The sequence below is a fragment of the Fulmarus glacialis genome, unplaced genomic scaffold (assembly GCF_000690835.1).
Source record: "Fulmarus glacialis isolate BGI_N327 unplaced genomic scaffold, ASM69083v1 scaffold12009, whole genome shotgun sequence".
Lineage (NCBI taxonomy): Eukaryota > Metazoa > Chordata > Aves > Procellariiformes > Procellariidae > Fulmarus > Fulmarus glacialis.
This window is the reverse complement of record NW_009231440.1, coordinates 1-17,222: the sequence shown is the minus strand read 5'-3', so window position 1 is coordinate 17,222 and position 17,222 is coordinate 1. Positions and strand designations below refer to the sequence as shown.

At 38.4% G+C, this 17,222-nt stretch overlaps 1 protein-coding gene across 1 annotated transcript in view; it reads left to right on the top strand.

Annotated features, from left to right (window-relative positions):
* Positions 1-16,310, top strand: part of LOC104081731 (talin-2) — a gene marked incomplete at both ends in the record, with an annotated part of 88,015 nt that extends 71,705 nt beyond the window's left edge. Inside the window, 5 exons of the mRNA XM_009584577.1 lie at positions 2,319-2,426; positions 3,830-3,832; positions 6,259-6,364; positions 9,215-9,339; positions 16,185-16,310. Of these exons, the coding sequence (XP_009582872.1) occupies positions 2,319-2,426; positions 3,830-3,832; positions 6,259-6,364; positions 9,215-9,339; positions 16,185-16,310 (468 nt within the window). The remainder of the gene's footprint in view (positions 1-2,318; positions 2,427-3,829; positions 3,833-6,258; positions 6,365-9,214; positions 9,340-16,184) is intronic.
* Between the last annotated feature and the right edge of the window lie 912 nt (positions 16,311-17,222).

Here is a 17,222-nt window from a genome sequence, read left to right as displayed (position 1 = left end):
AAAATTAAGCATTGGGACAGGGGCCGAAAGAGGATATGAAATCTCCATCTTTGGAGGTTTTCAAAGACCTAAGTGATCTGGTCTGAATTTAGTGTTGACCCAGCTTTAGGCAGGAGGTTGGACTATGTGAATTCTACAGGTTTCTTCAAACAACACTGATTTTTTTTTTTTTTTTTGATTCTGACTATCTCGGTACATTTTATTCGTCAGTGCTGAAGGGCTAGAAGTTGCAGTACTAGAGTCAAGTAGTGCTTGCTGCCTTGCTGTTTTGAAAGCACATGAAGAGAAAATGAGGGCTGATAGTGAAGAGGAGCCTCGGCATGAGGAAATAAATGTGTATTTTGGTTCTTCGGACACATGTTTCAGTTTGAGATGCTTCGGCAGGCTTTCTGTGCAAGTCTGGAGGTGTAAACATTTCTGTTTCGAGTCCTAACTGGTGTAGTGAGATTTCTGTTGGGATGTTTCTGGGTTACAAAAATGTCTGCCTAAAATGACTTTATCATCCCTTTAGTCTGCTGTGAAGTATATGGTTTGTTTTAAGGCTCATTGAACCTTAAAAATGCTCTCAAAATATTCTGATATCAGTCTTGGCTATGTATGCAACGCATGAAAGGAAGTTTATTTCTCTCCTACAGATGTTTGCTCTAATTGCCTGTGTAACAATAATATTTAAGTGCAGAAAAGGCATATTAGGGTGCTTACAATGTATTCATATGAAACACAGGGGGATCCTTCTGCCCTATTTGAAAATGAAAAATAAGCTGTTCTGGATTTTTTGGGCTTCTGGAGCTTGTTTGAAGTATGCTGAAGATGGGGAAAATTCTATCCTGTTTCCTCCCATCTCCTTTCCCTTCAGATGATATGTTGGCAAGATGAAGAGATGAAGGTGGCTAATGAGAGCCATTTTCATGTTCCGCTGATCTTGAACTTCCCGATAGAGGGAGCCCATAGACCAGCGCCAGGACCAGTTGACATCAGCGCTTGCTTGGGCTGTTGAGGGTTGCAGGAAGGGCTCAAAATAAATGAGCAGTGAGATAATCCCCCGTCCCAATGGAAGATATGAGGCTGCAGGGGTGGAAGGAGCTGTTCTGTGAGAGGAAATGCTAATTTTTAAGATTTTTAGGAAGTTTTGCTTGTCAACAAACTAGCACTTCTGTTCAATAAAAAAGTTCCCTAGAAGTTCATTTTAGAAAATACAAGGCTTGAAGAGGCTGCAGTTTTCACTTTTTATTAAAAATAAAATGGTTGAATTAGTCAGGCTTATGTCAGATGTCAGACATTATACTTAGTGGAAATCCTTAAGAAGCCAAAGAACTGACTCTGCTGCTTCTTCTCTGTATTTAAACAGATGGTTCCAGCACTGCCTATTGCTGTGTTAAATCCCTATGTCAAGCCAAAACCATTAATAAGCTTTTATTTACAATGCGTTACCAGATAACAAAAAGCAGCTAATGCTTTTTGTCGGTGGGTGGGTGGGTTGGGTTTTGTCTCTTTCATGTAGAATAGCAGTATCCTGGCACTTCTCATCTGCCGTTTGCAAAGCTTTCTATACGGAACAAACTATTATCTTTGGCGGAATGGAGAAGGAAAAATGAGAGATCCGTATTTGACCCACACACTGGGCTGGTGGCTGACGTCTGATTGGCCCAAAGTCTTCTGGGGCCAGCTCAGTGCTTTGGTCTCTAAACCAGATGGCCATTTCTGCTTTCATTCCTTGATGGTAGGCTGTACAGGCTTACAATAAAAAAATGTTTTTAGGATATTTCTAACCTGTAAGATGTAAACAGCCATTTGTGGGTGGCAAAACTACACTTAAAATTTTTATTTTTGTTGGTATTAGTAAAAAAGAAGAGCCACAATAGCATAACCTTTGCACTGTAGGACAGTATATGCACAACCCAAGAGCCCATTCCAGCCCCAAGATGTTTTCCAAGTGATATATTTTCATTAGAAGAAATCATAAATCCTCCTTTATTTTCAGATGCTTCTTCAAGGGTTTCTCTATTTGTTCTCAACTGGCAGAAGGAAGTCACACTACTGCTGACAATACCTAAGGAGGGACACTGAGAAAGACTGCAGATGCACACCCTTTCCTGATAAAAGGAAAAGTGTTCCCAATGCCATTCTCAGAACTGTAGCTCTGCTGCTCTTCGAGCACAGTTTGCTTACACCTTTACAACAGAAATGGCTGGCCCTCAAGCTCAAATGTCATTTGCATGTTATGAAAAATCTCTTCCCTTCTCTTTCCCCTGACTTCTCTGTGTTGACCTCCTCTTGTGGAAGCAGTTTTGGGTACTAATGTTGTTTTGCCTCCTCAGCAAGCATCATATCACCCAGATGTGAGTGAAGAAGTTCGAGAGAGAGCCCTGCGCTTTGGAACAGAATGTACCCTGGGATACTTGGAACTCCTGGAACATGTTCTCCTGGTAAGGAGTTGTCTGCATGCATATATGGGATCCCTTCTAAGGAGAACAATCTCTCTGACCTCTTTCTATAGTGGCTGCTAGTGACACATTTTTGTCAGTGTCACAAGATTATGAACAGTTTTGTTATTCAGGAAAAGCAAGCTAAAGTAAACTCAGTACTTCAGCTCAAACTGTGAGACAGAAGGAAGACTGGAAGTACTTAAATGGGACTGAATTCTGGATCAGATCTGGAGGCAGTACAGGTCCTGACCTAAAAACGGTCCCCGACAAAGAAATTAAAATAAGACTCTTCAGTATTCATTTAAGCCCATTATAAGCATTAGACATATTAGGCACACTCCTGTCCCCCGACCAAAGAGGTTATGTAATCTTTATGAAAGCACTTTTACATGCCTTTTGCAGTCCAGGAAAATAAGAGGCACCTACTCAATGCCATCCCAAAACCCCAAGCCAGCACAGCCTCACAAAGAGCTCTCCAACTCATGCCAGACATGACACCCTTAAAGCTCTGCATAAAACTTCTCCACTCAAATCCAAACTCATGAATCCTGCTGTCAGTTGGCTTTTCTTGACCATACATAATTATCATGTAATATATTGTTCTTCTGTTGCTATTACACTTGCAGGAAGCAATAATGTGTGTTTGAACTAACATTTGTGAGCTATTGAAGTTTCTGGAGGTGACTTAAATCAGCAATCAGCTTCATGGATGCCCAGAGATTTCTCTTAAGTGGCTTTAAGCTGACATATTAAAGTCTCTGAAACTGAAATTTGCAGCCACTAACTGCAGATTAGCAAATCCAAGTCAGCTTTACTGCTGAGAATATAGCATGTCTAATCATTTACATCAACTCATTGAAATATACATAACATAGAAATAAAGTCACAGTTATGCTCGCCACTAGCAGGGAAAATAGTTCAAGAAAGATTGAACTTGTTAATGTAATTCCTAGAGCTGCATAGCAGTAAGTAATTTAGAATTAGATGTGTGATCCATTTTTAGTTTAGAAGTAGTTTGGGGAATTTTTCAGGTTTGATCTCTTGAACTCAGTCATAGTGCTTGTTCCAGACTATATGCCAGAACAGACCAAAGACTTGAGTCAATTTTTGCTCATTTTATTTTTCTCTCTCTGATTAAGTAAAGAGGCTTAAGGTAAGAAAGGCGTGTTTCTCCGATAAAACAGAACAGGCCTTTCTTACCTTAAGCCAGAACAGGCCTTTCTTACCTTAAGCTGCTGTACTTTCAGGGCCCTAAAGCCATGAGAAAATTCCCCCCCTCCTCAAAGTTAGCTGCTTTAGAGAACTGACTCTGACCCGGATTACAACTACAATTGAAGAGCATAATGCCTGCATGGAAAAAAAGATATATGGAATGATAACTTCATCTTGACTCTTTGCTGAAGCCTGTCTAGAACTAGTCACATACACACATAATACATCCATGCTGTGCTCCATAAACGTAAACAGGATCTGGAAAGTAGATGAAAAAAAGATCACTTTTGGAGGAGCATTGAACCAAGTAAATGACAGACTTTTTGCTGTAGGGGCTTTTGCCCTCTATCCCTTGAGTTCTAACTCTTGGGAGTTGTGGCAGAGACACAGTCTAGATGTAATCCAAGTGATTTGTTTGCTTGTTCTGTGGTTACCTGAGCTGTCCTCCTGCCGTACACAGTCTTGCTAACTTAATATCCTAGCTCAGATTTGGTCTGCTCAGATGAAAGAAAACGATAGCAAGATGGTTTCAGTGTCAGACGATCCTGTTGCTTCCTGATCTCTGTTACTGTGGTAGTTTAGAACCCCTAGGTCTACAATCTCATTTAATTTATAACCTCCAGAAACGCAGATCATCTCAGATTAGAAATCTCTGATTAGTCCACATGGCACCTTGTGATACAATTATTAGTAAGTTCAGTCATGCCCTTGGTAGTCAGGCTAGGGGTGATTGCATGGGTGTCTCAACACAGGGATGCCAAGGAGCACTGTTCAGCAGCCGTATTTCTTTGAAAATGATACCTTTTAGGTGCAAGAGTTGTCAGATGCAATATCTAAGATTAAAGCCAGTGTATTGACTTGTGCAGAGGCTGCATTGGGCAAGTGGCACAAAACTGACTTGATTGCTCAAAGGAATATTCCTCTAATGACCTAGCTAGGGGTAGGGCGTGGGCATACACTGATTAAAGCTGTATGGCATGCACAAATTCGTATAAAACAACTTGTAAGTTGTATTCTTAGCAAGGTTAAAGACTGACCTGTCCTCCTAGATATTCATATGCTCCATCTCCGTCAGTATTGATGCATGCTGAGTTGAGGGGAATTCTGAAGCTTTTGTTGTTGTTCTTATGCCATGCCTGCACATGACTCTGCAGGGGATGAGAATCTGCTGTGAGTTCTAAATTGGCTTTAAAACAATGCAGTTTGTAAACAGCCTAATTTTAAAATTTGCATCCATTTGTTCAATTCCAACACTGTCACCACTATCATAGGTAGCACTAGTGTCACAGTTTTTGGAGCAGAAAACGTCATTCTTTGCTATAGTCCTAACCACATTTGTGTATTTTTGGACATGTTTGCTTGTGTGGGAAGATAACTCTTGAGATGCTCAATTTCTGCCATACTAAGGGATTATGCAGTGTATAAACCTTGGTTATACCTGTGTTCTTACATTTTGTTAGCATTGCAGATTATTTAGCTATTGAGGATTCATGTCCTTCTGTTTACTATGGAAACTAGTTGACTAAAGATCATCCTTAGGAAGCAGGAGACCAGTCCACCCATACGTTGACATGGCAGTTTGAGAGATAGAATTCCTCATATGGCAGAGTTCTGACCAGGCAAAGTTAAGAAAACAATTCAGTTTAGTTTATTCTGTCAAAGTAAGGGCTTAGGCATTTGACTGCAAAATGGGAAGCACGCTCACAAAAAGATAAAATGTATTTTCAACGTGCACCTAGTTTTCAGAGCTGCTTTGCCAGGGGAGTTTTTGAAAACATTAAGAAAATGCACACCTGAATGTGACTTTCGAGACTCAACCTCTTGTTTTGCTCTTAAATCTCTATATGTATCTGTCACTCTCCTCTCAGAAGTAGTTGAGTATACATGAATTTCCAGAAACTTAATTTTTTTCTCCTTACAATATGGTAATTAAAAATGCAAACGTTGTTCCTGTTTAGGGGAAGAATTCAACTTCACTGTCTCAATGTCTGACTGTGTTCCATTTGAAGAAGCACAGTTTAATACTTGATGCAAATTCAGTTCAGAGGTGTCTGTCTTTCCCTTCTATTTAAGGGTCTTGCCCAGGGTTGGCATTTCCATTGTGTTCACCATTGCTGATTTTTTCCAGAACAGGCAACTAGCGCTAGCTTGCAGAACTCTGTAATTCTATTTCTTAGAAATAGTGACTAACCGGTTTGTTAATACTAGAAAATCAGCTCCTCTCCCGCAGTTTAGAAAGACTAAGCCTGATGTGTAAGTATAATGACTGTAATATCTGAGAATGGAGTGCTAAAGCTGCATATTCCTCCCACATACTCACACATGTGCCTCTGTTTTGGAGAATTCTGTCCTAGTTTCAGTACTGAGAACTTCCGGAGAATAGTGTCAGTTCCTGTAGAAATGCAAGGCAGTGCCGCTTTCCTAGTATGCATCAGATGTTGCAGTGTAAGCCTTTGCTCCTAGTGATTCATTGACAGTTGTTTGTCTCTCACTGGACTCATGTTTTCTCTCAGCCGATCACTGTATAAAATAAAGCTTTCACTAGTGTGCCTTGGGAATGTTCCAGCGTTCTTTGGAATCCTTACTAATATGCATTATTACATTTTATCTTTTTCTCTAGATCCTTCAAAAAACAACTCCAGAACTAAAGCATCAGTTGGCCTCTTTCTCCAAGCGGGTTGCTGGTGCTGTTACAGAGCTAATCCAATCAGCAGAAGCAATGAAAGGTGAGTGGGGCAGCCTGGCTACCAGTATGGTGTGCTTTTTACTCCAGAGATGATGATCTGTCATTTTTTTAGTTTAAAACAAAACCAAAACCTAACAAAACCCCTTTTAGTATGTTCTAGGTGTCTTGGTAACACCTACTTCTGTTCTTTTAATTTCTCTGCTGGTATTCACTTGTTCACAGTGTTGGTAAACATGTCTATTTGACCCTCTTCCGCTTCCTATAATCGGTCGTAAGTCGTCTGTAAATCATGTGGCCTTTGAAGATGGAACCATCAAACAGAGCACTCAAGAGCCACAGTAGCAGAAACAAAATACAATATGACTCTTCTTGAACTCGTGGCTGAATTGTAATTGGATGGCTGGTTCCTTTCCTTACACTCTTGTTTGTTCAGTCAAAATAAGTCTTTTGCTTTGCAGTGATAGTTGCTTTCCAACTTCAAATAAAAGGGGATACCATCATCTTACTGAATTAATACTCAGTTTCTAGCAATGATGTCAATTTTAGGCCTGTAGTGCTTACAGTCCTCTGTCTGGGTCGTGCTCTGACAAAGTATGTTAATGAAACAATGAAAAATTGTGGTCTGGATGATTTCCTGAACCTTAGAATTTAACAACTTGTGGACAAATATAAATTCAGCACTCAAATAAGCAATGAATTCCATTGCTTAGGTGAAGTTCACTGTTCTTATAACAGATGAGTGATATTTTTCTCAGATACTGACTTCCTTAGTAAAATTTTTATCCAGTGATGCATGCGAACTCTTAGGATGACAGTTCTAACATTCTACATTTTAAATGAAATTAATACATATTAAGGGTGGTGTTATTAAATATTAGACCACTATTGCTGAAGCACATCTACTACCAGATTTACTGGGAACTTTAGTCTAAAGAAATCTTCACAGCCATCAGAAAGGCATATGAGCATTCTAATCTCATAGGTAACAGAATGCTACAGTAAAATATTTTGAATAAAGCATTGCAATCACTTTTTTTTTTTTAATTCTGCCCCCCCACACACACACACAAAGGCTTCTAGTAAATTCCTATTTCTTCAATCATTCTTTCCTAAGGTAGGCCAGAGAACACTGTAGGTTTTCCTTAGTTATTTCCTGCTTCTATCAGTACACATTCCTTGGAAAAGAATACTGACTAAACACTTTTCATATGTGGGAATCCTTATTATTTTTTTATGTTTTTTTTTTCCTCTATGCCTTAATATAGTTACTCTGTTTCATATAACAGTGATCTACATTATGCTTTTTCCCTGTTAAGGTAAATTTATTGAATTCTTCAGCCTTTTCTGCACTCTTTCTTATGTTTCGAAATTTCCGTTTGCATTTGCTAACAAGCCAAGCCAATATCAGAATTTTTCTATTCTCTAAATACTTTTTAAAAATCTGTTTATTGTCCTCATCTTTGGAGACTTTTATTCATTTCCAGTAGTTTTTGCATTTTAATTCATATTATTAAAATAAAAATTCACTTTTTATTTCTTTTTTCACTTACTGCCTGTAGGGGATTTTTTTTTTTATTCACTTTAGAAGCTTTTTTGTTAGAGGTCTTTTCCAACCTAAATGATTCTATGATTCTATGATCATAAATAGGAGCCAGTTATTTTTTATTCTCCTGTGATTTGGTCATCCATAGCAGAAACTGCCTCATTCTTTAGCTGGTGCAGTGTTGATTCATGAGCATTGAAGATTATTTCCTTTGATGTTTGATGAATCAGACATGGGATATGCTATTCCTGATGAAAAGTGCCAGTATCCTTCTCCCCGGTCACTCTTCCTTAATAATGATTAATGTTTCAGCTGATATTTTAATATTAGGTTCACCCAAACTTTCTGATCCAGTTTCAATAAGTTTAACAAGGCCTTAAGAGAATTTTTTTTTTCCCTTTGTTTTTTTTCATTCTAGCTTAGTTTCTCTTTGCCTGGTGTACACTGCTTGCCATCCTTTTCTTTTTCCATCTGTGATGCCACTTCCTCCCCTTGCCCTTAGTAGTTATGAACTTAGAAGTTTTCTTTCTGGTTTCCTTTTCTCTCTCCATTTGATTTTCCTTTTGGCTGTTTCATTGCTTCCCTTAATCCAGAACATGGATGCTTTTTGAATCTTGTCATCCAGAGGATAATGTTATGAAAATGAAAATAATAATGCACTGAGAACTTCCAAAAATCTGAAATCACCTCCAGCCAAGTATTCATTTTGTGGACCTACAAAATTTCTTTGAGCCAAAAGAAACGCTAAAAACTTAACAAAAAAAAAAAAAGAAGTTGGCCTTTGGATATGTTACAGAAACTGCTTTGGCCTTCTCTACATTGCTGTTAGAAACACACTGCCAAAAGCATGCTTTCTTCAGACAATACTAGCTTCATCTCTAACCACTGCCAAAAAAGAGACTCTGAAAAGTGTGCTGTGGATGATTATCTGTTGACTATAACATGTCCTCTTTACCATTCTGTCAGACTTCTCAATGTACCTTACAACTTGGTCAAGTTAGAAACTAAGAACTCTGATAGTAAGAGCTCTGATAAATGAAAGTTGAGTGACAGCTAGTTTTGCTCCCAGTATGGACAGTATCCCTTTTGAAGCTGCTTTGCTTACACAGTTCTTAATTAAGTTACTTTCATAACAGAGTAATCCTGTTAAATACTTTTTTCACTTTGACTTATATTTTGCTCTCAGTGGCATAAACTACAGTGTTTTTCATGCCATTATGGTACTAAAATCAGCTTTCTACGACGTGCATTCCATATTTGACACTTGAAGTGTGATTGTAAATCACCCTGTTTGAATGGCAGCTCAAGTGGCACTGAAGTTATTGTCTTCGTCTCCATTAATTTCAGGGACAGAGTGGGTGGATCCAGAAGACCCAACAGTCATTGCGGAAACAGAGCTACTAGGGGCTGCAGCATCAATTGAGGCTGCAGCAAAGAAGTTAGAGCAGCTGAAACCAAGAGCCAAGCCAAAGGTGAGTCCGTCCCCATTGTTTCTTTGATGTTAATAAAGCAGAAGATGCATATAGCCCATATATTGGTGTATACTTTGTTACTGTCCACAATAATGCTATAAACAATCAAACCTTGCATCAGTCTTAGTGCCACTAGACACTGCCCTGGATGGGACTTACCCCTGAAAGAAGAGGGTAAAAAGATGTTTGTCAGGGAGTGAGTCAAGCACCAGCCATGAGCAAGCAAAGGAAGAAAAGCCGAATGTTAGAAATGCTTTTAATAGTTACAGTATCGTTACTGTTGATTATTTACTTTTCTGTTTCCAAACACATTTTACTGATGTGAAAAGTCATTCTCACTTGCTTTCCTTTGAAGACCCTTTGTTCTCATCTGAACGTGTGTAGTATAGCAGGAGAAATCAGCAGCAACACAGAAGGGATTCAGCAGAATGCAAAAGACCTTCAGGATTTTCTAACATTAAAAACATAGCATTTTATGCCATGCTAAAAGAGTAGCTGCTTCAGTATCAAATCAGATATGTGGTATGACCATTTCTATTTAATTTTCCTGAAGGAAAATAAATTACAGTTCATTATGAAAGTGTTGCATGTTGCCAGGTCATTTCAAACGTGTCTCTGAATATATTATATAAAATTAAGCCAACTATTTTCATGCATGGTACAGAGGCAATGAAACTGCTGTTACTTATGGTTGTATGCATAGCTCACAAGACTGGATCAGAGGAAATTGCTACCTTTTGTCTAGTGTGGAATAACAGGCAGGTTTTAGAAGAATTTACCATGTTGCCTAGAATTGCATCTCTTTAAAATGAAAATCATGCTTTGGCTATGTAATTGACTTCAGGAAAGGACTATGTATCTATTTCCCTGTTTATGCTGCCTTGTAGGTGCAAAACTGTTTTCTAACTAAAGCTAATGAGAAGTCTTTCTAAAAAGCAGGGCCTCAAGAACATTCAGTGTTGGGTGATTGTTTTTGGTGCAGGGTAGTATTTTGTCATTCAGGAACATCAGATGAAATAGTTCTTGGTAGCTTCACTCTTTGAGGACTACCCACCCACCCCCCCTGCCTAGTGATGGGAATAAATTAGCTCATGAAAAAGAAATGCTCTTTGTCCTGCATTTTTTAACAAGTACATCTATTTTGTTTATAAAGAAAAATGGTCCTTTATAATGAGATTCGACAGAGCAGAGGACACAGGCTGAGTCTGAGGAGAGGAAGAGTCCTCCATCACCTTTTCTATACAATCACTGCACAATAGCATATGTGTGTTGCCTAGTAACCATGGAGCAGTTTCCTTCCAACATCTAAGCCACTCCAGGGTTATTGTAATTTCCCAGTGAATACAGATCTCACACCTGCTCCTCATTTAACATGTTAATTTGAGTATCCAGTCTGCCTGTGATTTATTGGTCTGTTTATTTGTCATTTTCTGAAACTAAAATTCATATCCAAGTGTTTGTTTAATTTGGGATTTAAACAGCCTTTACATCCTTTTTTAGATGTTTAATCCTTTTCACCATATGGATTGTAACAGACATCAAAGGTACTAGGAAGATCACAGAGTGGCTCAAATACCACTTTTTCTGCTGAGGACTTGTAGCTTGTATCCTCCCAGAGTAGGATTTCCTGCTTTGAACAGGCTCTGTCTTTCTGATGCTTGTCTTTGACAACATACGTAGTTTTGTAGTGTGAATGCGTAGACTAGATAAGGGGGTTGATACAATTGATTTTTCTTATGCTTAGTCTACGAAATGCAGGAATAGTAGCTATCTTCTACAATGGAACAGACCAACATCCTGCCTTGGTTAACAGTAATCATCATCAAGTGAACTTGCAGAGAAGTCCTTAGTTGGTAATTTTAGAATAATCTGCCTGCAGGAAATCCATCATCTTCATCATTATTAATTGGTGGCTGATTCTCTATTTTTGGGTAAGCTTCTGTTATTGGGGCAGGGAGTGGGAGTCATTTGATTTAGGCTTGAAATTTTCATCTTTGTGTGTTCCAGTTTGTCTATTACCTCCAAGAAAAAAATCAATAGTTGAAGGTAGGGTTTTTTCTCATTTGTTCCACTATCTTAATTTTTTTGATACTTTTGGATTTTTTTAATTCTTCCTTTCCTTGTTTTCTCTTCATATTTTTGCACCTATCATACCCCCTTGATGTCTTAGACTGAGACCAATAGCATGAGATGTCTTCATTTTCTACTACTGGGAATCACCTTATCCCAGAGAACAATCTCTAGTAGGACACAGACCTGCTGATTGCTGCCCATGTTTTATTGTATGATGCATATTCTGTTTTGCTTTAAATCCTGGTCGTTTGGCTGTTGGTGAATGTGCTCCTAAAATGCTTAGTCCACTGCCCCATTGATACCCTGTTAATATCTGTCTTTCTTCTGAGCTTTTATCTTGCAAGGACTTTGAGGACTCTGCTAAGTAGGTGTTGTTACTCCTCCCTGTAACACAAAACCTGTTCAGTATTCTCATTGCAGTGTTCAAGGTGGGGAATGATCTGTGAAGCAGTGAGATCTTTATTAAGCAAGTTTTGGCTGTTCTATTTCCTTTAAATACAGTTATGTTTTTCCTGAGTGTGGAGACTTTTTTTCTGTTTTCCATTTTTGGAGGGTCAAGTGTCTTGCAATGCAGCCACATATTCCTCCTGTTATGCCAATATGCCACAGGCTGTAAAATAACAACCCCCCAAAATTAGTAATTTTTTGAAGAAGAAAAACATTTTGTCTAATAAAAACTACATGCTTCAGTAATACTGGAAAAAGAACACTTTTAAGGAAAAAGGTGCGGTAGGTGAGGTACAACAGCAGAGAGCATTGCTGTACCTACCCTTTTCTGTTGGTATGCTCTTCATGCTTCTATGCAGGCTTATGCCTCCAAACACAAGTGTCTTTAGTAGTCAATAAGAGTTCCCTGCTGTTAGCTTTCAGCAGTTTGTCCTTTTTTTTTTTCCCAAGATGAATCAAACCTGGATGCCTTTTTCTGCAGGACTCTGTGTGATATGTTTGATATATTAGGTTGTTATTTAATCCAACTATATATCAAACATATTCCTACAGTGTCCTGCCCTGTCTCCGGGGGTTTTAACATAGTAGAAGGCAATATGAAGGAGTACATTCACTCACAAGCAGGTTTAGAAGACTTCCTGCAGACTCCTAATCTAATCTGATTTAAAATATATACATGAAGGGCTCCTTTATCAGTAGAGTTGCTCTTGGAGGGACTTTTAAGTTGTGTAGGGCCTTTTATGACAGTGAGCGACAGCCGTGCCAAGAACTGACTTTCACTGAAATGGTTATTGTGTTTTCCATGGCTCAGTGCAGTAACTTACCCATATTGGTTTTCTCTTTATGAAATAGAAGATGACAGCTGCTTCAAAATAAAATGGTTTGTCTTTTGTAACTTTTTTCTACTGTTTAGCAATGAGATTGGGGGCTCATTTGTTCTCCTATTAACCCTGACATTATTTGTGCTACCCCTAATAATGGAGATTCTATAGAAAACTGGTTAAAATGCAGTACAAACACATCTCAAATTATATTTTTTTAATGGCGCAATCAACATTTTCAGGATATTTCATGCTACAGACTTGGCAGCTAGCCTAATAATTTTGGTTTGTCTGTTCTGGTGACTTCATTTTCCAATCCATTTATACCCGTAGATAGTAAATAACAGCTTGTTAGTTTAAGCTTGCGGAAAAAGAGATGCTGATCTTCATTGGGGCTGCTTGAGGAAGGAGAAGCTAATCACTTGTCTCATAGATCTGGTTTTCTAAAGAAACCCAAGTAGCCCTCTCAAGTAACTAAAATCTTACAAGATGAAATTTTCTGTCATGTATCACATCATTGCTCCTAATGTTGTTCATGAAGGCTGTGAACTGACACATATTGTGAGGGTACTGTTGATGAGTGTGAACTTAAGACAGTTCAGGACACACTTTTTAATACTGGGAATGGGTAGAAGAATTACTACTCTTGTAGGGCGTTTTGCTGCTTTCAGTCTTGGACTGCTACATGTCCTTATTGCTAAGGAATGCTCTTTGGAGAGTACAGGCAGGTAAACATACCCACAGCGCTGACTGAGCATTGTGCCTACCTCCCCATTTCAAACATGGCTATCCAGCCCTTAGATGTCATACCTGAGAATGCTGAAGGGAAAACTGCAGGGAAGGACTAGAAAACAAGGATTTGTTAGAAAAGATGAAAACTCAACAGAAGTTCCACAGTTTGAGTGCTGTGTGTAAGGCTGCTTCAAAAATAAATTCTCCACAGAAGGGATCAACTGTCAGCAGAAAACTTTTTTCTTTTTTTCCAGAAATAAAAGAAGTTATGAGATGACAGGAAATGTGGGATTTGGAAGTTTGAGAAACTCACGGTGTGGTTTCTTCTCCCCACCCCCCAAATTTCAATATAATCTGAAAGAAATTCATTTGGTACACGGGGAGGGGGGAAATCTGTTATCTGATGAGATACTAAGGTTTAGCTATCTGTTTTCCTGCTGCGCTTTAACTGCTGCTCCACAGTGGAAGTTAATGCAGCCATTTTACAATAGCATTCTCAGTAATGCAAGATTTGATTTCTCTGCATTCGCTTTGAAAGTAGTCATTTTTGCTTAGCACTTATGTGCAATATTTAGTCCACTCACTATGCCAAACTGAGTTCAGACAACTACTTTTCTTCAGCCTCTTTTTGGTGGCTGGTTTTTCACAAATTGATTACCATTTGGGCATATACACGGCTCCCTAATAGATCAGAGTTACGGCCATGGGCATTTTATTAAACTTTACAAAAGAATGACACCTCCTTTATAATAAATAAGCAGATACTGAAATGCTCACTTGCTTAAGTTTGAGTTCCTGACAATGCTGACATATAAAGAATAATATACATAATATATTTTGTTGTATTGGAAATGAAAATTTTAAAACTCTCAGTAAAAGGGAGCCTTGGACAAAAGTGAAAGTGCAATAACAGTCTGTTAAAAGTAAAAATGCAGTAACAGTCTGTTAAGTTGACTATCATCCAGTGGTACTTTTGTTGATATTTCAGTTTAAAGTCTGTCAACTTAAATCAAAGTCAACAATGCATCTATTTTAATAATGAAAAGAAATCTGATAGTGCCTATACTGAATTCCATTTAGTCACTCTGGGTAAGACTTGAGGCCTGTGCCATAAATTCAGGACCAATGTGATTACCACTTAGATATAATAATGGTCATGATGCAAGCATTGCAAGCATTGCCAAAAATTCACAAACATGACTTGCTCACTTTACAAAGCAATTTCTTATACTCTTATTACAAAGACATATGCTTTAGTTGTGGGATTCGCCCAATAGCAAGGCAAGACAAATACTTCTTGAATTAGGTGGCTTTTCCTAAAGGATAAGAAAAACTTTAAAGTGCCAAACAACTTCATCTACACATCAGTTTTTATTTTCAGATCATTCTGTTTTTCTGGTATCTATGGATGCTACGGTTTCGTCTCCTGCACTTTGTTTTAGTTATGTGGCAGTCATGTGATGTGGTGTAGGACTAAGCACTGCTTGAAGTGCCATTTTGTAATGATTTGTAATTACTCATAAATATCTTTTATTATTTTATAATTGACTACTATTTCATCAGATTGCAGTAACAGGAGAACTAAACCTGACTTAAATTTAGGTGGATACGCTTGGACTTGCAAATGAAGTGCCCAGTTTTCTAACTCAAAGCCCACTTAGCTGGTGTTCCTAAAGTTAGTTATTTGACACAAGAATGCTGTGGTTGCCTAAGTTGGAAGAAACCTGTATTTCAAAAGCTTGATCTCTCACAAGGTGGTCTGTTCTGGTATTGTATCCACTAGCCCTGCTGGTCATACTGTATTGGATTCTGGTAGGCTTGTGATTTGATCACAAACAAAATACATTCTGTTGGTTTATTTTGTATAAAAAAACAATCAGAACATATGGCCCAGGCCTGGTTCTGTTTAAAATAACAATAACCACTTATCTCTATCTATTTTGTTAACTGTTCAGAAGTTAGTAAGCGTGCTTAAAAGGATAAATGTTTTTAGTATTTGTTAAATGATTAGAAAGTCAGGGAAGTTGTTGTTTTATGGAACAATAGATTTGCATTTTAAATAGCAAGAAACCTCATTAGGAACAGCTGATCTCTCAATTTGCACATGCTTGTTGAAAGACACGTTTGGATGACTGAAGTGTTCCAGACAGACCTTTGGAACTTCGTATCTCCAAGATGACTAAACTGGACTGCTTCACAATGCTGCTCTCTGTGAAATGACAGCTCTTACTTACCAAAAGCTGTTAAATCTATGCACTTGCTTGGTATCTACGTTACATTTCTTAGTACAGGTGAATGAGACAGTATACATTTATCACTGTTCTTTTTCAATGCTTTAAGTCTTTAAGTATTTAGAAAATGCTCTACCTAGCTTAGCAATTCTGAAGACCAGTATTACAGCACTACAAAGACAATCTTGATATGGAAAAACAAGAATTTCTTTTCAGAACTGCTCTTTTCTGAATGTATTTTTGAGGAGCTCTAGTGGAGGTAACGTATTAGAAAGTTGAAGTCAATTCTTAAAGTATCTTGTGTGATACTCAATTTCATATGTGAGCAGCCACAAGGGCAACTTAATATTTAAATTCACTTATGTTGACTCCCAGCTTTAATCCACATGAAACTCCTTTGCAGAAAATGATGTTGTAGGTCTTACTGAATTTACTGATGTGTTCCAAATTCTTCTTGTCTCACTCTGTGTACGTCCTCAATCTTGCAAATACAACTGCTTTCAGGTGAATAATGTGTGACATTGTTCTTTCTTGGTTATAGCAAGCAGATGAGACTCTGGATTTCGAAGAACAGATCCTGGAAGCAGCTAAATCCATTGCAGCTGCTACCAGTGCCCTTGTGAAGTCAGCTTCAGCAGCCCAGAGAGAACTGGTGGCACAGGGAAAGGTGGGTAAGGAGGACAAGTAGCAACAGTAGCGGGGGGAAGCATGCAAATTGAATCTAGTCTCTTAACTGTTCTCTGTTAAAACAGTAGGAAAGGAGCTTGGGAATGACTAATGAAAATGTAAATCTTTTCATTGCCCATCACAATATATGGCCCAGGCCTGGTTTTGTTTAAAAAAAACACAATTATGTTTATTTAAACCTCGCAAGTGCAATCAAGTGTTTGGCTCTTCAAATGTTTCAGCTGTGGGGAGTTTTTGTGTTTGTGCGGTTTTTTCATTTTGCGAAGATCTGTGATTCAAGCTAGTAATGTATAGTCCCACAAGACTAGCTTGGGGATTCAAAAACAAATGTCACAGTATACAATACCACTCTGGACCAGAATAGCAAAGGGTCTCACTAATTGTGCCCTCAATGTTTTGTTGTCTGATTCAATGGGGACACAGGCCTGCATGCAAGTTCAGTACATTTAAGTGGACGTGCTTGTAATTATTGTTGGGACCAACAGAAAGAGTGCTTATGTGTCATCCTTTTGGTCTGGTCAGGATTGAGGTCTTTGTAATTCATTTCATATCCATCGTGCTTTTTTCCCCAGTTAATATACTTTGAAACGTAAAATCTGAACATCAAACAGATATGTTGCCTGTGAGAACAACAGGATAGGATCATTGTTGTTGTATAGTTATGGTTTCCAATTTCATCTAATCCTCCATTCTGAGCAGACTGTGTCATGGATCGTGACACAAAAGCACTATGCTGTCTACTTCAGCTAGCATTCCTGGGGAGCCTGTGCTTTTAGTTCCAGCAGGAGGACAGAACACTTATTTCAGAACAATAGTGATGTAACTGTTTGAAAAGACCCACCATAAGCTGTAGCTGTGAAACTTCTGACACTGTCTCCCACGGCATTCTCCT